The sequence below is a fragment of the Bombyx mori genome, chromosome 17 (assembly GCF_030269925.1).
Source record: "Bombyx mori chromosome 17, ASM3026992v2".
In the NCBI taxonomy this organism is placed as follows: domain Eukaryota; kingdom Metazoa; phylum Arthropoda; class Insecta; order Lepidoptera; family Bombycidae; genus Bombyx; species Bombyx mori.
Window position 1 is genome coordinate 11,746,914 of NC_085123.1, and position 23,233 is coordinate 11,770,146.

General features: G+C 35.5%; 1 protein-coding gene across 3 annotated transcripts in view; it reads right to left on the bottom strand.

Moving 5' to 3' along the window:
* Positions 1-1,738: 1,738 nt before the first annotated feature.
* LOC105842471 (uncharacterized) overlaps positions 1,739-23,233 on the bottom strand; it is a 120,953-nt gene continuing 99,458 nt past the window's right edge. For all 3 annotated transcript variants that reach the window (XM_021352137.3, XM_062673440.1, XM_021352138.3), the window contains 5 exons: positions 13,477-13,632; positions 11,627-11,779; positions 11,043-11,182; positions 9,924-10,119; positions 1,739-9,380 (listed from right to left, as the gene is read on the bottom strand). In XM_021352137.3, the coding sequence (XP_021207812.1) occupies positions 9,042-9,380; positions 9,924-10,119; positions 11,043-11,182; positions 11,627-11,779; positions 13,477-13,632 (984 nt within the window). In that variant the 3' untranslated portion in view covers positions 1,739-9,041. The remainder of the gene's footprint in view (positions 9,381-9,923; positions 10,120-11,042; positions 11,183-11,626; positions 11,780-13,476; positions 13,633-23,233) is intronic.

Genomic DNA, 23,233 nt, shown 5'->3' on the forward strand with positions numbered 1-23,233 from the left:
ATGGTGATACTTTCCCGTAGGGACCCATAATGTCCCATATCCTATTAATTACGCGGATCCATAGAAAGCAGCATAAATAGATAACTTACTGGTGGTAGGACCTCTTGTGAGTCCGCACGGGTAGGTACCACCACCCTGCCTATTTCTGCCGTGAAGTAGTAATGCGTTTCGGTTTGAAGGGTGGGGCAGCCGTTGTAACTATACTGAGACCTTAGAACTTATATCTCAAGGTGGGTGGCGCATTTACGTCGTAGATCTCTATGGGCTCCAGTAACCAGTTAACAGTAGGTGGGCTGTGAGCTCGTCCACCCAACTAAAATATATAAAAAATAGATAAAAATTTTGTTCAGTTTCTGAACGTCAAAAGGTCAACGAGCGAAGTCCGCCATGACACTTTTTCTCTTTTAATTCCAGTTGCCAAGAACAAAGCATCAACTTTATATTTCTCTCATATTAAGTGTTTAATTTGTCATATAAAGGTAAAATAAATATCTCAAAACAATAAATACAGTCCACACTCAATTACCATAACGCAACATTTTACCATTATCTACAGAACGTGAACCGCGACTTCCCGCCCTAAATATCATCGTTCTCGTCGAACCCGTCGCTTGCGATGAAGGGCTCGACGAGTAAATTAATCGTCAGACACAGCCCACTGAGTTTCTCGCCGGATCTTCTCAGTGGGTCGCGAAGTACGGCTCTTGCTAGGGTTCGTGGTAGCAACGTCGTCAGGCTTGAGCCCCGTGGGCTCAGGTGAGCTCAAGTAGGTACTAGTTAAGGTTACGTTGAACTAGCCTTTCAAGGCTCTCAGCTAGGTAGGAAACAAAAAAAAGCCCTAAATAGATAAATAAGACAGTGAAACACATTGCCTTTTCCCGGGATAAAAAGTCGCTTGTGTCGCTCTGGCCGATAAACTAACTGTCCGTTTATATTGCGACTGCGAATGAAATAGAATAATTGCGAAAATTATTCACAGCACCACTTCTTCGAGGCTAAAATACAATACTTCTGATTTACTTTCTCCCGCATGTGAACTGCTCATATAATTCTCTCATTTTCTGATCTAAAATTTTTGGCGTAAGCGTTGAGTTCCCAACACAAAAGTAAATCTACATTTTTGAAACGGTATAAGAGTCGTGACTGAGAAGGAATCAGTGGGTTGTGTTTATGTGGATTTTGTTGTACATTAAACTTAACACCAAAGGCCTTTTGACAAATTTGACGAGAACCATGACCGGTGCTTGGAGCGCTAATAAGCACCGAGAGTAGTTCAATAGTATCCGAAAAGATATGTCGGGCGACGACGGCTGTGTCTTGCGTCGTCCGGGACAGGAATGTAGTTTACGACGAATGCGATACAGTTGTCGTGTCGCGCTGCCTTTATGAAGATACTGACGCTGACATTGTTTATGCCAAAATTATATTGGACTAGACTACTTACAATGACTTTTTTTTTATCCTACCTAAGCTGATAGCCTTGAGAGGCTATTTCAGCGTAACCTTAACTAGTGGGTGAGCTCATGTGGCTCAAACCGGAGTGATGCTAACACTGACCCTAGCAAGAGCAGTGCTTCGCAGAATCTACCACCGGATCGGAAACGCGACCCACTGACAAGATCCGGCGAGAAACTCAGTGGGCATTACGATGTCAATAGTTATTCTGAGCGACGATCATTGAAATTTCCCGTGGAATATCCAAATAACTCGTCACGATATGCAGGCAAATAAAACAATATTATCAACTATATTTTCGTTCTAATTTATTTGATTATTCATTTGCTCTATACACATGATATGCACCAATGCCTATAAATAATTCAAACGATGAACAACACGGGTATGATGTGAAATTATTTACACAAGTATACTAAATTAAATTTAAAAAAAAAAACCTCAAGCAATATTGAGCTGTGTCAATTTACATTTTCCTTTAACACTCCAATGTGAATTCTGTCTGTATATTAAAGTACATGTTTTAAATTTTCATTGGTATATCGTCTTAGTATAAACCTATAATGGCAATAACGTTTTTTTCTTTCTTAATAAAACTTAATTTTAAAAACAGTTTATATAGGTAATGAACGATGAAACATATTTTACAAAATGAATAAATTATATTAATAATATAAAATGTTCTGTGGCGCAACTTACTATAGGTACTTTTCTTTGAAAAACATCGTATTGTACAACTAAATAATTAATATTACGTCCATAATCAGTATCTACACGTAACTTAAATACAGTAAAAAAATTGCGTTTCATTACTATTGTATTTGCTAACACTGTTAAAGCTACTTATAATGTAAGCTGTAGCTACACTAGAGTAGTTTATATTTACAAAAAAGTATTTGTTAAAGTTATATTTTTTAAATCCACGTTTTGATTTCACTCCGTTGATTATAATGATTCTGCAAACCTTAATAATTTCTGGAAGCGATCGAATTTATAACCGACTTCAAAATATAAGCAAGTAGTTAGTGAGTAGCAATTCGGGGTAATGTGTCCTTTTTTACTAAACTGTTTTTATAACGTGAATATGATATTTCTACGTTTATATCAGTGCTGCGTGTGTATAAATTTGATGTTATATCACTCAGTTGTTAGTTTTTGTAGTCATAAATAGGTAGTACAAATTTCATTTGGATATTTCGTAGTAATATTCTATTTCGAAAACAATTTTTGAACAACGAACAGCGAACATCTATATTTCTTATTTTGTTAATTTGAACTATGTACATCATATATCATATATCAATTGTACACAATAAATTAAATTAAATAAAATTTCACTCAATACTAAAAAAAATGTTTATGTGATGATTTTTTTATTACTTTGATGGGTGGACGAGCTCACAGCCCACCTGGTGTTAAGCGCTTACTGGAGCCTATAGACATCAATGACGTAAATGCGCCACCCATCTTGATATATAAGGTCTTAAGTATAGTTACAACAGTTAATCAGAGTATCATCATAACGTGGAACAAAATTAGGCCACAAACTTAATTCAAGCTTATCAAATAAAACTATTTTATTAGACTATGAAGTAGCACTTATATAGGAAACACGAATTACACATTCGTTAATGCAAGCCATATGGAAGCACGTGTATTTATAAACGCGAACAGAACTTAATATACGTTTTATTGAAATAAATGAACAGCTAAAACGGAAAATCATTTGCCATTAATTTAATATAAACATTAGACGAAATAAACAATTGTTTGAATAACCTGCGATTAAGAACCACAATCGTGTGGTCGAAATATTAGGATAATGAAAAAAAAAACCATGTTTATAAGGTATGTTAGTATTTCACATTACTAAAATAATACTTTGAGTCATATTTTAAAACCTTCATAATTTTGTTGCGGTTTGAACGCTACGCCAGGTAGCAATTGCAAGTGTAAATACGTATCTAAAATGCTTTTCACGAACGATAAAATAAAACTTAGTGCTATAAAAGTCAGACGCTAAAATTAAAAAAAAAAAAACTCTGTTACCAACTACCTAAAACGCTTTGTGGGTCCGCACGGGTAATAAATATGTTTTATACATTTGTAGAAAGGTTAGCATACATGGATGTCAGCAACGCTGTCTATCACTGTCGACAGTCCTCAAGTTTGAAGAAAGATGTGTCTTAGCCCTCACGAAATACCATGGAAAGTTCACAAATAAAATCGATCTAATAGAATCGCACTGTAGAAAGCAACGGGTTTTTGGTAGTATGGATGTACTCTACTCAGGTGGTGGACGGTGCGATAGTTAAAGAAAAACGCGGGATCGTCTCCAATAATCCTAGAGAGCATTCCTCAGAGAACATGGGGTACAAAATTACAGAGAGAATCGAAGTTCGTTCGTATACTGATTTGTTGCAAACGATCCGTGGATACGGGGTTATCAATAGTCAGAATGGCCATCTTCTTGTATAGAATAAAATGGAAGCAGCTAGTTTTTGGGAGCTGCGGCCCTGAGATAGGAAGAGTACCTACTCTAAATAAGGCCAGAAATGAGCTTTGTCAAACATAAATCCATGTTCCAGTACACCAGTACCATTATGTAGGTATACAACGAATGGAAAGATCTTCCACCGAGCGGGTGATATTGCTCAGTATAGCGTCACTCCTAATGTTGTTGTTCAGAACTTGTATACATATACGAGCATGCAAGCTTATCTTGAAAATATCGTTAGCGAGATTCAGGCATCTGGCAAATATCTTGTGTTCCGTGATGACTACCGCCGCAGATAGCATGTCATTGGATCAGTCGCGTCATAAATATTCTCGGGCAATTTTGAAGTCTATATTGACGCCCATAAACACTCAAACGTGAACACCTTCGAGAGCTCTTTAGTATAATGACGGCTACAATAGGTATCGTACTTTAAACCACAACGCTGACTGCTTAGAAATAGGCAGTAAGCTAAAAGTTACTCGTGCGAGCTCACAATACGCCCTTCAGATGCTATGCCCTATTTAAAAATGAACATTTGAAATGAATTCCAAAAAAAAAACCAGACAAACGCCTATGTATCCTTTAAGCATTGCGTCATGACTGTAATTTTGCAATTTCCCATTAAGTGATGTGGTTAAAAATTATCGTAATGTCGTCTCAAAGTTATAAAAGCAAAGTTATATTAAATTCAACAATAAAAACGCTTCGAATTCTTGAACAAGCTGAAAACATACTATTAGTCGAAAGCGATATGAATTGGCGAAGTGAAAAATATTTTGTTTCGAACATTGATTTTGACAGTTGCACGCAGATTTTTGTCACGAAATTTCAACGAATTCATTACTATATCGATTTATTTATAGTCCATTAAAAGTGTTGACGGATTTCCCTTAGTAAAATATACGTTCGTTGATGGTAAAATTTATAAATGTTTATCGTAAAATTTGAGTTTGGTAAACGGGAATCCGTCTGTCAGTAAATAAACTAAATGAACCCTGTTACCAGTTTTGTGTGCGCGTTTTCGTCGTTACAAAATTTAATATCCTCTCAACTTTAATGAGTAATCTGTGTGTAGTCTCTCACTTCTCTGTAAGGCGTCACCTAGTTCAAGGAAGCACAGCCTAAAATAATATAGCCTACACGCAAAAAAAAAAGTTTCAAATCGCCCACTAGTGACGTCATTAAATTGAAATGTATCGTGTATACATTTTTCTGAAGCCATTAATGCATAAAGTAAAGTTTCAGTAGCTGTGTCCAATCTATCCGCCATCAGAATTAAATAGAAAAATTTTCATTGTCTGTGCTGTTAATGTAATTAAAAAATAAAATAACAGCGGTTTTCTTACGTATTTAACGATGGCTCCAATTTGCTATCGAGTATCAGAAAACGTATTTGTATAACATAAATATAGGTACTCGCATATAGTATATAAATATCAAGACTGTATACTTCATTGTTTTAGAAGCCAGAGACGTAATTCAAAAACTCATTTCAGTATCAGGTTTTACTTTAAAATGATATAATATATTTTTTGTTGTAAATTACGAATTCAATTATCTTTTTAGACGATGAAGTAAGGAAATGACGTTTGATGGTCGATTATTTCGTTAATGTACACAACACTCTGTTACGTAAGCCATTTAGTCTAAATGAAGCTCATATTTTTTTCTTACCACCTATTTACGTAAATCTATGTTTAAATCTGGTGTTGTAATATACTTTTTTTTTAAATGATACTAACTTAACGCGTCAGTTAATAAATTTGTAGAAATTATATGTAAATATTAGGCATCAACGCAAATGAATTTTTCGCTACGAAATAATTTATGTATATAGATTTGTTACATAAATTATTGTTAGGGTTAGTCTATTTTGTATTTATTCGTCTTTGGAATAAAAAATTACTTAAAAATTATCTGCATACGATTTCAACATTTTAAATACATTGGTAATTTTGGTATTGTTATTTATTTTTGGTATTTTGCATAAATCAATTCATTCTTCACTTCAAAAGAATGTTAGATGGTATTACATTTTCAAGCAATTCATATTGACAACAAAAATAAACAGCAACGCTAATCTTATATCAAAAATAATCAGTAAGTAATTGACAATCCTTAGATTTAAATAATTCAAATAAACTACATCTTCATGACAAAGGTATATATAATTGACAAAAACGAATCAAAATGTTTTATTTCATAGACAATTTCTTCTTTTTTTATATTTTGGTTTCGATAATAAAAACTTATTAAACACGTTTTATTTTAAAAACACACACTATTAATTTTGTGTCTCGATTCCAATATCCTAGTTAAAATCTGCGGTTATACAATTTAATATTTCACTACGAAAGGTGCAAATATTTCTAAAATATATCATTGTTACAATATATTTATAAACATTATACTATTCTGTGCAATATACAATGCACGCGTAAACACACATTATAATTAATATAATATATATATTTATTACTTTTTTTAAATTACTTACACATAAAAAACATGACTGTCAAACAGTATATCACTCACTATACACCAATTTTATGTAATTAGCTAACTATATTTATATATTTGGTGTCTGTGTAGTTCAAACGTCAAGTAGGTTATTGTGACGACAGCCGACGAAGAATAATGTTTACTTCTAAAGTTATTTGTACAAAATCCATAGGCATAACCCACTAGTCAACCACTCGCCGGATCTTCTCAATGGGTCGCGATTCCGATCCGATGGTAGTTTTTGCGAAGAACAGTGTACTTAGTGCGAGTTTTTTAACGTTGTCGATAGCGTAAAAGTTAACTCACGTCCTTACGGATCCATCAGATCCAATAACCTTTGCACTAGACGCCTTCAGCTCTAGGAGCAGGCTTAGGGACCTCGGTAACCGTACTCGTCGAACTCGACAAAGAGTTCGCCGTGCAACCTAACCCATGAATCAGCTCGCTGAGTTTCTCGCCGGATCTTCTCAGCGGGTCGCGATTCCGATCCGGTAGTAGATTCATTCGCGAAGCAGCTACTCTTGAGTTGTTAGGTCTCCTTCGGAGGCGCTCGGGCAGCTGTGAGCAAATCCCATCCCTCCTGGCTGAGCCTTTGCTCGCCCACCTGTCCTGGTGAAACTGGAAAGGCCTCCGGGCCACCAGTAATCCTTCAAACATAAAAAAAAAAAAAGTTAACTCTCTCAGGTAGAGCATCATATAAGCTCACCTATCAGCCAGAGCTTAGCTGGAATATCCCCTTAGGATACCAGCGGAGTTTAAGAAAAAAAAACGGAAAGAATTCATTTTTAAATATTATTTAGACAAAAGCATAACTATCTCCATCTTAAGCCTTGCTTTTAAGCCGAATGTTGATAACGCGGCAAGATATCGCTAGTATTTTGTGTGTGTGACCAGCGAGATAAAAGCATTGATGGACGGCAACGAGCTACTAAAGTATTGTTTTGAGTAAGTAAAATAAATAACAGACTTAAAAATATATATATTTGACTTGGTTGAAAGAATTGTAAAAAGGAATTTCAACGATAGAGTAACTATAATTTTAATTGAATTTTTAAGTGTTTGGTTTAAGTTAATCTCTATGGAGATTCCAAGTATGTTTGTTTAATTGTTTAATTGGATTTTTTTTGTTTAATTGGATGATTAAAAATTAAATGATACTTTTAAACGTATGATTTTCTTTCTGACATAATTTTTTTTTTTGTACTTATAACCATTGGCTACTCGAACTTTTGACCTATATTAGTTATTACAATATTCCTCAGTAATCCTCTCAATCAAATAGCGCAACTTCAATCTTTTTTTTTACGAAGCACCCGAGAAGTAGTGTCCAAAGAATTTGTTAACTTTTCACAATTTAATATGATTTTTAATATGATTGTGTAATAAGCGTGTGCTTAAACCTGAAAAAAATATTCGATGATAAAATAAAATAAAAAAATTTACACAATATCACTCTTCAAGTTATCATAAAAATCCTCTTTAATTTTAATTCGTAATTTTACAGGCTATTTATTTCCACACAGTTAAACCGTTTAGTGATGTAAAATTATTTTTCGATATACATAATTCGATGGATTGATGAATCGTAATAAAATTTAAACCACAACCTTACGAATCGACTGTGAAGCTTATCTGTCAAAAACATATTTATGCAAGTTCTTGTTTCAGTTTTTAATCTACTAACTTGACGCTTGAACTACATCCATATTGTTGGACGTAACTAAATAAAATTAACGCACACACGCCATAACATTTTATACATCAGTTAACAATCATTATTGTCAGTTATAAATCTATTTTATGTTTTTAAGTATTTAAATATAAATTCGCGTCTAATAGTAGGCAATTTAACACAATTTAGTTAATAATTTATTAAAGATTTAGATTCGAACACGGACGTGATGTGAACTTGCTTGCATTCGTTAACAATTTAATGATTAACAATTTTATTTAAGAACATAATGGTTTTAATATATTTAAGTGTGTACATTTATTTGTTTCTTTATCACTGCACTGTGAACAAAATAAAAAAAATGCAAAAAACTTAACCTGGTGTAACTCATCATCATACCACAGTCCCTCAAAATTGTCAGTTTGGTAGTTTTTTTTCTTCTACAAATTCACACCCCGTCGAGCGTAACTAGTTGACTTATAGACAGTGAATCTAGCACATTCAGTATTAAATCGCTACAGAATTAAGATTAAATCTTAGAGTTAGATATATTATGACACGAAATCTACTGTAAAATAGTTAAAGGCGTCCACAGATTAGAAGCAACGTAAGTAATAGTAGAAAATGTAAACACTCCATTGTAACATTTTTTGTGACGTAATATTTAGAGAATTTGTAAAAAATCATAAAAGTAAATCAAGATTTTTTTTATTTATTGTTTGAAACACTAATTTATGACACTATGTTAGTTATTTTACCATAGATTCCAGTAAGACTATTATGAGACGTGCCAATAAATTATAAATCCGTAGAGTGTTTTGCGGAAACGTTTCACACATGATAACAGAGTTTCATTGAATCACATGACCGATTGGAAGGTAAGGTAACGCGAGTCACGCATTGTTTTTAAGGTTAGGACCGTAGTTGGGCGGGACTAAGGACGAGTTCGCCGTCGGATCCGCCGGCGAACGAGACGTTGCGAGGGGGCGGTCGGCGACCAGCGTTGGCATTGTTCGCGCTCGACGCCATTGCGCTTGGTAACGTAGCGCTTAGCGGCACTGCGCTGGGTATTGCACTTTGTTGCACCGCTGCACCGGGCAAGGCGGCGGCCTGCGTCGGCGGACTGTGGTGCATAGTGCTGTGCGGTGACGGCGTGTGCCGAGCCGCGCTCTGCGGGGACGGACTGTGTCGCAACGTGCCTTGTGGTGATAACCGATGGCCGCTTTGTCCGCCATTTTGATGCGCCATGACCTGAAACGAAAAAGGCAGTACGCTAGTTACAATGAAAGTTGTTACATTGTTACGTTTGAATCATTAAATACTACCTACCTAATAATTTCGTATGTTTTTTTTTTGTTGGCAAAAATTTAAACTTGATTTCTGATCGTTCGTGTTCTTTTTTTTGTCGTTTTTGTCTATCGGGCGTGTCGCTCAAAATTATCACTCAGCTACTGTGTCATCATATTTTTATAAATAAAATAGAGACGTGTTATTTAAAAGCGATTAAGTGATTTCTTTCTTGGCAGAGAAATTCCTTTTATGAAACATTATACTATACCTCTACTGGAATAAGAATAAGGTCAGCGTCAGAACAATAGATCTAGTAAGTAATAAATGGCGATATGTTAATACTAAACACGGGAATAGTTTATAATCCGTAATCAAACCTTACGCTATACTGTATACCAGCTCTGTACATATCGATACAGTGACGTCAATCGTAAAGCAAACGATGTCTCATTCGACTGGCAGCAGGAGAACACGTATGTCTATTTACGTAGTTAGCCACACTACCTGGTGTAAAATAGGAGGATGCAGCGATGCGGTGCGATACCGTCGCATGCGCTCGTCCTCCTCCCCGCTGGAGAGGCTGGACACGTCGCAGGAGGAGGCGTCGAGGCGTCGCGCGGGCGAGCACTGCGCGGGTCCAACTCCCCGCGACCCGCTCCCCGCCAACGGCATCTCTTCTCCCTCGACACAGCCAGACAGTCTAACACGACAATCAAGTAAAAATTAAATAAATATTAAAAAAATTTTATTGGCCGATAATCTTTTTTTGTGTATTATTAATAATAAAATAACACTGTGCTGTTCAGTAGCTAAATGAAAATAGTCAGTTTTTTTTCAAAATGTCAGTTACATAACAAAAATAACTAAAATATTCATTATAATATGTAATATAAAAATATTAATATATTTTTTTTGAAATTGGAGAATAATGTAAAAATATTATTCTCAAATTTCAAAAAAAGAACGAGCTAAGGATAGATGCTTTTGTAAAATGTTTTTAATTATGCGTCCAAGCGGCCAGTAACAGAAAATAATCTCCTACATGTGGAAGACTGATTTTGTAATTAAAAGCAATTTAGGTTTTATATTTTATGATTTTTTTATTACAGTGGCTATATAGATTATTGCATAATTGATTGATTGATATTGAATGTATATATTTTTTACGAACATTTTTACGTTGGAGTTATACTTTCTTTACTCATAAAAAGTGTTTCTAATTATTTGACCACCACTGTATGTATGTATATATTATTTATTATATACAAAAAAAAAAATTTATTTCGAAACATCATAGGCTCATACTGTGTTCGTATTAGAAATAACTTGAGAACTATATTAGTATATATTTTTTGAAATTTAATTAATTAAAACCGTCCATATCAACCTCATCAAGCAGCGCGTAGAACATGCAACTTGATGAACCTACCCAATTTCGGTCCATCCAGTATTTTTCCCAATCCCCTCAAGACGTAGCTGGTGCTTCTCCCTACTTTATATTCAACTCATAAAAACCAAAGATAATACTTTAGTAGTACTAGTCTAGTTTTATTCGTAACTTATCACACACAATAACGTTCAGAGAAGTCGACGCGCGCCGCATTAGCATGTTATTAAACTCACCTTCTGCTCTCCTTGTAGTTGGTCCGTCGACGACAGCAGGGCTTGGCGAATATACAAAAGGCGATACGAAGGAGACAACACGCAAGACCCGCAACAATGAGCGAAGGCCCCACCAGCCGTAGGGCCGGCGTTTTGAAACCCTAAAACGTTAGTAAAAGAAACTAATATTGTAAAAGAGAATCATTAGCCTATGGGTGGCAACGCGTCTGCTGTTTCAAAGCTAGAACCCCAAAGTGAACGCTTGGAAGGATAGATGCATCATCGACGCTCTTTATTAAGTTGTTGGGCCAACTGAATTACAATCATCCTGATGTCATTTCAGACGCCGAATTGCTTCTCTTTTTCCGCTCATATTGCTCAACCAGTTTTAGAAGCACAATCTGCGGGTTACTTTTGAACAATTTCTCTTGAATTAGTAAAATAATTGATAGTATACTTGAGGGCTAACGACAAAGGGAAGATCTTCCACCGAGTGCGCGAAATTGCTCGGTATACCGAGGGTCCGAAAAAATCGGAAAATATCGTTACCGAGATTCAGGCAGCTGTCAAATATAATATGATAGCTACCACCACATTGAGTGTACCTTGTCTCCGGTGCCAACGAAGTAAACAACGAGACCGACGGCCAAAGTAGCCAGACCAGCATACAGTAGTCTCGCGACACCCCAGGGCTCGCCGCTGATGCCCTCCAACTCGCCGTCGGAGTCTGATGATGACCCATATGATGCGTCTCGGACCTAAAAGATAACAGAGCAATCGCACAATGAGAACTTTTTGAAGTTAAACTTCTTTAGAATTGTGATTTCAAACTCGATGAAACGAAAAAATAAGTCCATAGAGACACAAATACATAAATGTATAGCATTCAACCGGCGAGAGAATGAGATAGAACATATTAGACGTTCTCGGTCTCCTCTTTATGCGACTCTTCGTAGCATCCCCACTATCGTCTACTAAACATTGTCCATAATATGTACGTATATCTTATTTATAAGTTTCACTTCTACCGTGTGTGACTTGCACACACACACACTTTTTTCTTTTATTTATTTATTTTTATTGCTTAGGTGGGTGGACGAGCTCACGGCTCACCTGGTGTTAAGTGGTTGCCGGAGCCGTACAACGTATATGCCGCCACCCGCCTTGAGATATAAGTTCTAAGGTCTCAGTTTTTACAGTACAACGGCTGCCTCACCCTTCAAACCGAAACGTATTACTGCTTCACCTGTGCGGACTCGCAAGATGTACTACCACCAATTTAGTTTTTGAGGATATTCGAAATAGAGTTGTAGGCCGGTGGGTCACCCTAGATATCGCTGGTGTGATACTAAGCTGTGACAGAGAAGTCTCGCTTCAGAGGTCAATATCAGTAAAAGAACATGATAATTAAGTTTTTCCGTCAAGTATTATATTTTCCCAATACTACTACTACTACTACTACTAGACTTGTTTGGTTTTTAAGATTTTTACATCATTTCGAGGAGTGAGAGGTAGGTATTTGATTTACGAGACATTTCGCTTAATAAGCCACATTTGTCTTTGTAATTAAAGGTTTTATTTAGTACTAGCGATCCGCCCTCGCTTCGCTTCGGAGATATTAAATTTTATTATTGATGATAGCCGAGTCCCGCGATATTACCTACCCACGTTTATTGTCGTACCGCCGTATGACGCCGTGGGGCGAAGTTAGTCTAAAAAAAGTAGCCTAAGTTACTCCTTATATTATCAGCTACCTATCAATCAAATTCTCGTCAAAATCGGTCCAGCCGTTACAGAGATTAGCCGGAACAAACAGACAGACAGACAGACAGACAGACAAAAATTGTAAAAAAAAATATTTTGGTGTATGTACCGTCTATATATTCATATGCATGTAGTAAAAAGCGGTTATTTCAATATTACAAACAGACACTCCAATTTTATTTATATGTATAGATACGCATCAACAATACGATGTTTTTAATTAAAATACAATTATCTTAACCCTATTCAAATAGCTGAAGATATTTTTTGTCATGATGTTTTTTTCCAAATTTTAAACTTTAAATGGCTCCGGTAAAGTTACGAAAATGGCGCGTAAATCAAACCGCCTTTTACCCGTCGATTTGATCCTATTCGATCTAATCCAAACATGATTTCGAAAATATTTTTTTGGACATGTCTCCCGGCGAGGAAATGACTCCATAGAGCGCCTTGTCGTTCAGGGCAAAGTAGAAGGCAACAGACCGCGTGGAAGGTTGCCCATGCGATGGACCAACCAGATCAAGTCGGCAGTTGGCGGCTGTTTGCATGAGTGTACCAGGCTCACCACACCGGGAGGAGTGGCGATTGCTCGTAAGGCGCATAACATCTGCCCACAGCAATGGTGCTGGATGACGACCACGACCGCTCTAACAAGAGTGATACGACAAAGGAAAGACAATAAACTACATACGCGATTGTTTCGATGCCATTTTCCACGTGGGTCGCGGCGGGCGCCGGGGTGGTCGCCCAGGACAGAGCAGCGCCGTGCCGCGCCTCCTGCGCCCGCGCCGCCTCCCCCCACCGATAGCGCCGCCGCCTCTTGCCACGCCGCGCGCCCAGCTGCACACTGTAACGCACAACGTACGAAATAGTACACAAAGGGAACTCCTTATTATTATATTTTTTTTGAAGTTATACTTCTTTAGACGCGTTATGAAAAATTGATGAGAGTGAAATTTTACGATGCGCGCGCACCGTGACACAATATTAACAGAATGAAGTTGCCCACTAAATCGCTCATTACAATACGACCGACGTAGCTTGGCGAGTCTGAATATAGCCACAGGGGAACTTTCCGAACCGTACCGAGAATTACCGAATTTATACGATGTCAAGAAAAGAAATGTCCAATATGCGGGTTTGAGGATGTTGTTTAATCGATCTTTCTTCAAATTGATTAAAATTTAAATAAACAAAAAAAGAAATAAATTTAATAAAAATAAAGTATAAGTTCTTACGCGCGTACATAAGTACACGCACCCTTGTTTTTTATTGCTTAGATGGGTGGACGAGCTCACAGCCCACCTGGTGGTAAGTGGTTGCTGGAGCTCATAGTCATCTACAACGTAAATGCGCTACAACGGCTGCCCCACCCTTCAAACCGAAACGCTTTACGGCTTCACGGCAGAAATAGGCGGGGCAGGGGTATCTACCCGTGCGGACTCACAAGAGGTCCTACCACCAGTAATGTAATTTATGCCCACATTCAAGGTAATAACAATATTAAAAACAATGAACTTTTCCCAATACATGTCTGCTGCAAAATATGTTGGCAGGTTCCAATTGAAATAGTGTATCAATTGAAAGGGCGAAAAGTATGTTTGTAGCTCTATGAATTGCCAGAAGCAGCAAGAAGTGAGTCTACAAATATTTTGAGAGCCACGTGGTAGAGTCTCGTGGAGGTTACATTCAATTCGCTATACAATATCCTATATTACATAATTTTCTCAGGTTCATATTTGCATAAAAGAAACTTCATTAAAATCAATAATAAAATTTACTCCCCCAAGCGAAGCGAGGACGGGTCGCTAATTTATAATAATAATAACAATAACCTTAGAATTGTTTGACTACATTTTATTGTTTTTATTTTTTGATTTTCACTTAAGAAACAATGCACAACAAAAACAAAAAGCATTCTTTTAAAGGTATTTTTTGTCATTCAAGTTCAAAGGGAATAAATGCTGTTTCGTGTTTTACGCTGGTAAAATATCATATAAGGACGAACAGTGTATGCAATAAAAACCGACTTAAAGTACCCATAAAAAGGCCTTACGAACAGCGAACAGAAACCGAATGTCCGTCGTCAATGTATCAAATGGAATTATCTCGGAATGCCTCATATTTGTCTACAGTATCACGCAATATGTTACTTTTTTAGTCCAAGTATGTAGAATGATTTGTTATCTAAAGAATATGGAAGCTTTAGCGAAGCATAAGTTATTTTCTTTAAATACTCTTTTGACATTAACAAATCGTCAGGCGATATGGCTAGCTAGTGATGGGCGACCTTGTGTGCCCGCTCGGGTAGGTCTCACCATCCCCCCTATTTCCGCTGTAAAGCAGTAATGCGTTTAGATTTGAAGGTTGTATCCGCCATTGTACTGTAAAAACGGAGACTTCCAAGCCATGCCTAAAAGTGGGTGACGACATTTATTTGATATCTGTGGGCTCCGGTGACCACTTATCAGCGTGTGGGTCATGAGCTCATCCACCCATCTTAACAATATAAAATAGACGATTAGAAAAGACACAACGTATTGTGAGCTTGTAAGGTCTGCAGAAACGGCATATTTGTTTTTGATATAATTTAAATGTAAAAATGTACTTTAATAGTAGATTTATACTCGTGCAACTGTCATACATTTTAAAATATCTACCAGATGTCTTACTTAGACTTTGAAATACAATCGTGTAAGAAACGCGGAAACATAAAACCGATAGATGTCGCTACAGATATCATAATCGTTTCTTCAAGTAACTTTCTGGTTATAATATACTATAATAACTTTTTGTTACTGAAGTTCAGTGTCGTCACCAGTAATATCGAATGAGTAATGGAAATCGTATAATAAATATTAAATCTTATACCCTGGCTTAAATTGTGAATAAGTAGCGAAGATTCTCGAAGGAAACCAGACGGTAAATAATTACAAAATCGTGGTAATTAGTTATTTTGTCTAGTAATTTTGTTTTTTTTTTATCATCGCTCAGTTATATCCTTTTCCGACGCATATTTGGATATATTTTTTTCAGTTGCGACAACGAACTCCACACAATATTCGGCGGTATTCAATATTTCTTACTTTTTTTATATTTTGTAGCGTCAGACCGGAACTGACTGCCTTGTGATTAAAATAGAAACTATGATACTACCAATCAAATCATTTTCTGTCACTACACCCTATTTAAAATAATAAGTCAAGAAAACCATGAAATGCGTAAGTAGACATTAGTTGAGAAATAACGCACGTTCAAAAATAAACTGACCAATTACAATGTAAGCTAGAATGTTTAAGTGAAACTTTTAATAAAACTAGAGGTCCCGTAGTAGTCGAAATTCGACTATAATTAATTGGAATTGTAAGTTTGTACACTATTATGATTGTATTTTATACTTCTATAATCACAAATTTCGCCAAGACTACACTATAAAAAATATTAACAAAGACATAATATTTAATCTATTCTCAATTTGACAACAGACTTCAAGAACAAAATCTTGACAATAAATAGTATGCATGCGTGTGTGCGTCAAATACACGGTACGTAGTGTGTGTAATGTTTTCTTTATCGATTAATTGTATCTTTTATGCATTATTTAAAAAAAAATATTAGCGTTGTGCACTTCTTCTCTATATTCTCTATAAGTGTGGAAAATTTCATACTCCTCCGTCCGCGCAGTTTTCGTAAAAAGAGATTCAAAGTTTTTGCTTCACGTATTAATATATAGATTGCCGATATTTAATCAAAAGCGTCAACAACAGTACAGCAATATAGCATTGATTTTACTTTTTTCCTACATATGTTGATAGCCTTGAGAGGGTTTTTGAGCTTCTTCTTGACGTATAGGAGAGCTCACGGGGCTCAAACCGGGAGTGTTGCTGACACTGACATTATCTGACTTATGACTATATCATTTTTTAAATTTTGAGAAAAAAAACTGAATACCTAAATTCCCGTCAGCAAATTTAAATACAACAACTTTAAAAAATTTTAAAACGAGATTATTCAGCAATTACGTAACATAACTATATCGCTATTTCAATACGAACCCCTAAGCTCAGCGCGAACACTATGCAAATCAGGAGCCTTGTATAGCGAAGGGATTCATAAATCCCCGAATTATTATGCGTACGGAATACATACAGCCGGTTCAATCATTACTATGAAACAAATAAGATACAGTTGGTAACTTTTTTTTTATTGCCTAGATGGGTGGACGAGCTCACAGCCCACCTTGTGTTAAGTGGTTACTGGAGCCCATAGACAACTACAACGTAAATGCGCCACCCACCTTGAGATAAAGTTCTAAGGTCTCAAGTATAGTTACAACGGCTGCCCCACCCTTCAAACCGAAACGCACTACTACTCGTAGTTAGGGCGTTCAAATCAATAATAAATCGAACATTTAGATTTGACAATGGACCAGTCGGTATTTTTACATTATCTTTAAAAGCGAAGCCGAAGGAGTGATAAGCTAGTAATTTTATTTTTTTCATCCAATAAACGCTGTGGTTCTTTAATCATTTCCACTGTCCTACGTACAAACTCATACACGAATGCAATAACGTAAGAAGTATTTGTATTAGATAGCTATTCTTCGTTTTCTTCTTCTTCTTCTTCCTACCCCTATTATGCCCTTACTCAGCATGTCCTCTTTTTAATACGCCTTTATTAGCTTCAGACGTATGTATGTATGTTTGTAACGGAATCTTTGAACATGATTTTGACCCCCTTCAAAACGTCCGATTAACTCGGAATTTGGTACTCATTAAGGACCGATGACAATACAATAAAAAAGAAAAAAAAAATTGTAACTAATTTTTTTTTTTTCAAAAAATAGAAAAAAGTTTTTAATAAATTTGAATTAAAAATAGTGTAAAAAATATGATTTTATTGTAAAAAAGCGACTTTCTATTTAATAAATTCGATAGAGTATATCTTATAGTATATCAATAATCCAAAAGGATAAAATATAATAATCCAAAAGGACTTCACTGACATAGCTATTTAGATTCGTAGTAGTAGTTCTATTTTTCCAATGAGAAAGGCAAAGATACAGCCTGATAATATGGCGTCACATGAAATTGATTAATTTGGAACATTAGTCAATTGGCATGCAATGAAATGAAATGAGACGGGATGAAACATAGTATCTCTCTGTAGTAGTAGTAGTAGTAGTATACTATATATAGTAGATCTCAGTAAAATGGTGGATATTTACTAAAACTTCTTTTAGTGGACTTTTTGGAGGATCTCGAGAAGCTACGTCCAGCGGCTTTGTTTAATTTTCCCTAATAAGATTCGATTTTTAATATCTATAAACTTTTTGTTCTATTTGTTCATTGGGCATGCAAAAGGAACGTAGTCCGTACAGCATTTTGTATCAAAGGCTGAAGCCATAAAATATTGTTTGTTTAAAAAGTTAATTGGACTGATTTTGAAAAGACAACATTAAGGATTTTGAATGAGTTGGAAAAAATATTCAATAATTCCCAATTACCTCTATATTGACCAAATTAACGATTCCTTTGTCATTAGGCATTTGGAATATTATTTTTGTCCAACTATTAGTCGCTCACGTTAATTATATCACAAATCACTGTATAATAAACCATGCTGAGATACAAGTCGTCGTGACTCTGTTGAAGTGCTTCCATTTTGACAAGCACTGGTCTATTTAAGTACTTGCACTTTGAGGACCACTGGTCGGCCCAATGACTTTGTATTCGATCAATTGTTATCTAATCGCCATTTTGTGTCGTAATCATTTTAATGAAAATTTTAACGCGATTTAAATCCCAAAAAATACTATCGTCCTTATCTAAAATTTCCCTATTTAATAGGAGCAAACACTGCTATAATTAATTGTTTAAAATTTTCAAATACAACTTTAATTTCACTTCGAGATCTTATTACTTAACCAAACTATAAATGGCTGACGTTGAGGTGAAGTATACTGAAAATCCAAGCATTTTCTCCGGGCGCGGCGATCCGCATTCATTGAAATACTGTTTTGCAACTAAATACTGTTAATACACTTTCCATGTTCTCACTTCTCGTAACTTCATTATTATTCTCCTAACCGTGGAACCAGTAGTTGCGTTACACAATAAAGACAGCACGAAACCGTTTTTATGTAAGCTTTGAATTAGCAAAAATTATAATGTTGATTTATGTGGAACGAACGAAACCACGATGGGCGAGCCACACGCCACCTCGTGCGATACGCGAGTGAATATGTTTTTTTAAATAATAATACTCCAGCTATCGAAATGCTAATGAAAATGTTTGTTGAGAATTCTTTGCGTTCTGTTATAGTATTTTTTTTTTAAATATTTCCTTAATTAATGCTACGAAGGTTATATTTATTGAGTTTGATGAACTTATACATAGATGTGTTTTCATTGATGCTTACAGTGAGTCACGGCTAATCTGGTTTTAAGTGGTTACTTAAGCCCTTTTTTTTATTGCTTAGACGGGTAGACGAGCTCACAGCCCACATGGTGTTAAGTGGTTACTGGAGCCCATAGACATCTACAACGTAAATGCGCCACCCACCTTGAGATATAAGTTCTAAGGTCTCAGTACAGTTACAACGGCTACCCCACCCTTCAAACCGAAACACATTACTGCTTCACGGCAGAAATAGGCGGGGTGGTGGTACATACCCGTGCGGACTCACAAGAGGTCCTACCACCAGTAATTACGCAAATTATAATTTTGCTGGTTTGATTTTTATTACACGATGTTATTCCTTCACCGTGGAAGTCAATCGTGAACACATCTCAAGTACGTATTTCATTAGAAAAATTGGTACCAGCCTGCGGGATTCGAACGCCGTTGCATCGCTCGATACGAATACACCGGACGTCTTATCCTTTAGACCACGATGACTTCGAAAATATCACGATGTGAATTTTTGTACCGAAACCTATGACTACAACGCTCGAGAATTAGGCAAAATACTGGAGCCTATCTGTGTGGACTTGTAATACGCCTTCTACCACCAATGCCTAATCCAAGAAACTGGCTTCCACTAAAACTAATAATAACACTACAATATTGAAAGTGCATAAAAAAATCGGTCTGTAAGGTTTGTTGTAAAATGACTGATATAAAATTCAGCATGTTAAAATTAAGACAATTTTCAGATTGCTAAATAGCAACACTGTTGTGGGAGCAATGGCATTAGTAGGGACGACATAATAAAAAAGGGGGTAGTCTGGAAAAACTGCAGAAAAAACAGTGCATTATGTAGTGAGCATATATCTAAAGATTGTACAAGTGGAGTTGAAAATAAAGCAATACAGTATCAAGCTAACTATTGTTATCTTTATTTATAACTTTATTTATTTCCTGGCTGTTGGAAGCGAAGTCTACGGGTCCAATAACAAATTTTGAATCGCACGCGAAAATTCGACTCATTCCAAGGGTTAAATATTTTTCAATTAATGCACTCAAACAGAACGGGTATTTGGGTCACAAGGCTAGCATTCGTGAGCCCGGGTCATCATGTACCTAATACTGTGTAAATAGCAGCTATTTTCGAGCCATCATTCTTGATTTGACACGTGAAATAATCGGTTCTGTTGTATCGTGGTAGAATGCAATTAAAATATGTAATTTAGATATACTCACGGAACGTAATTATATACGTACGGAATTTGTAGTGTAGTTATTTAACACCTTTCAAGCTAAAATGTCCGAGAGGTATCAAGTGGTTGATAATATTTTCAATTCAAAACTTCATTTAATTTGAAACTAGATGATGACCGGTTTTGTTTTTGATAACGCCATCTTGTTGTGTCTTTAAAGCGGTTAGTTGCCCTCAATTAAGAAAAATAGTATTATTATTCGCCAATAGATGTCGGGAAGAGTTGATTATTGAAAACACGAATAAAACAACATTTTCTGAAATTAAATCGTAGGTAGATCGATTTATCGCCCCCGAAATCCCCCGTATACTAAATTTTATGAAAATCGTTAGAGCCGTTTCCGAGGTTCAGTTTATATATATTTACAAGAATTACTCGTTTAAAGGTATAAGAATAAGATACACAATGATAACGTTAATAATATTTGTTTACCATCTAAGCTTACTTTTCCTTTTACAAAAAAAAATATAGTACATTGAGTTGTAATAAAAATATTTCTTATTATTAGGCTCTTAAGATTGTCTTCGGCATTCGCGAGTCATAGACAAAATTATACCACATTTACGATATTACCTCGCTTTTTTTAATTGCCTTTTCAATCGTCCTTTGTACTGTTTTCCGTTATGTATGCAATTCAATGAAATGTTGACATCACACGACCACTCTATCAAGAGTGACACGATTGAAAAGATGAAGAACGGGGTGTATATTAAAATGTCCTATAGTGAATTAACTTTAAAAGTCTTAACAATGTATCCCGGTTTTCTAAGTTTTAATTATCAAACGGCTAATTCTAAAAAAAGATACATTTCAATTTAATAAGGTATATTATATTTAAATGAAATTTGTTTGAGTGACTCAAATTGAATATTATTTGAAACATTACGGGATTATGTACACCACTTTTTTAATGATTTTATTCATTAATCTAGAGAAAATCTTTATAGGGTCTTCTAGATATTCATGATTCGAAAGACGATTAGCAACCAACTTATTTTCAGAACAAATGTAATATGACCTTCCTATGCAGAGTTCAATATCAAAATTAACCGTACCTTCTCTGCTTTAACGATTACTAATTTTAAAATTATTTAAGCTATTCCCTAAATATTTCTGAGTGTCCTGTCACATTAATTTTATCTCGGCCTACGATCTAGCTCCACGGCTTATCTCGGTTAAATTCGTTACTGAAGCCCATAGACATCAACAACTTAAATTCCGTCACATATACAATGACTGCCCCGCCCTTTAAATTAGAAAGCATTACTGCTTCGCCGCAGACATAGGTGGGATGGTGATGCCTACCCGCGAGGTCTCAAAAGAGGACCTACCACCAGTTATTAAATTAATTAAATATTGATCGCCCGATTGATTAAATTAGTACATTATATGTATTAAAAAAAATACACTGTCATCAAGATTTTATTGAGATTCGAATTCAACAAATTTCACTTACAGCTAGTTAATACTCGGTACTTCAAACGGTAGAAATGTAAACTCACATGTGGCATGTATTGATTGTATGCGAGTTTATTATATTGTCTCAGTCGTTACACTAGTAGTTCCTGAATGCGTATCAAGTGAATATTTACAAAAAAATACTATCCATATTTTAAATCTTCTAACATAATATGTATATTGATGAACTAATGTACGCTTCATAGCATATTTGTTGTTTGATTGTTTTTTGCTATAAATCTAGTCACCGACCGACAAAGGTACATGATACTTTTAAAAAAATACAAATTTTACATTAAACTTGTTACTGAGATTTAAAAAATAGCCGAGAGCAATTCTCTCTATTTAAGGTACTTTAAGCTACAAAAATGTAATTTTATTGTTCCTTAAAACTTACTCAAAGTATTATTTCATACAAAAAATCCTACAGTCGTTAGCACGTACACAACTTGCCGCTACATAAATCTCGTAGCAACTCTACGGTACATTGCTACGGTGTCTACGACGCTACGCTGTTTGCTACGTTAAGCACTACGTGCAAACTTGGAGCATTACCGAGATGAAACCTCTTTAGATTAGTTCTGAGATTTTACATATGGATTTAATATTATAATGTTAGCTTTGTTATTTTAGCTTTAGCTTTAGTCTTGTTTGAACCTACTCATCTCATTGTGACTTCATCATCTTACTAAAAATCGTGTCCCTATTCTTAAAAAAAGAGTAAAATTATTTATCTCTTATTATACAAACTAGACGATGACCGAGCTTAGCTCGGTATTTTTTTTATATTTTATATGAAAAAGACACAAATAATATAAATAAACAATTCATTTTCTTGGTCTAACCTTAAAGCAAACACTCATTGGCTTCGGGTGGCTTAACAACGCCATCTGCTGAAATAGCTTAATAGTATTATTATTCACCAATAGATGTTGGGAAGAGTCAATCGATAAAGTTGAAAATTGAAAACACGATTAAAACAACATTTTCTGAAAATAATTCGTAGCTAGATCGATTTATCGCCCCCGAAATCCCCTCTATACTAAATTTTATGAAAATTGTTGGAGCCGTTTCCGTTGGAGCCGTTTATATATATATATATATAATCTGAATCTCGGAAACGGCTCCAACAATTATATGCATATCTATACAAGAATTGCTAGTTTAAAGGTATAAGATTCGTAAAAAAAATTGAGACAATTTTTTTAAATTTAGAATAAGAATAGTAAACCTGATACGCCAATATTAACTGTAAAAGTACACACAAGTAAAGGTTGGTTTACGTAGGTGACATTTAAGGATTGACGTCACCCTGTCCCAGTTACGAGC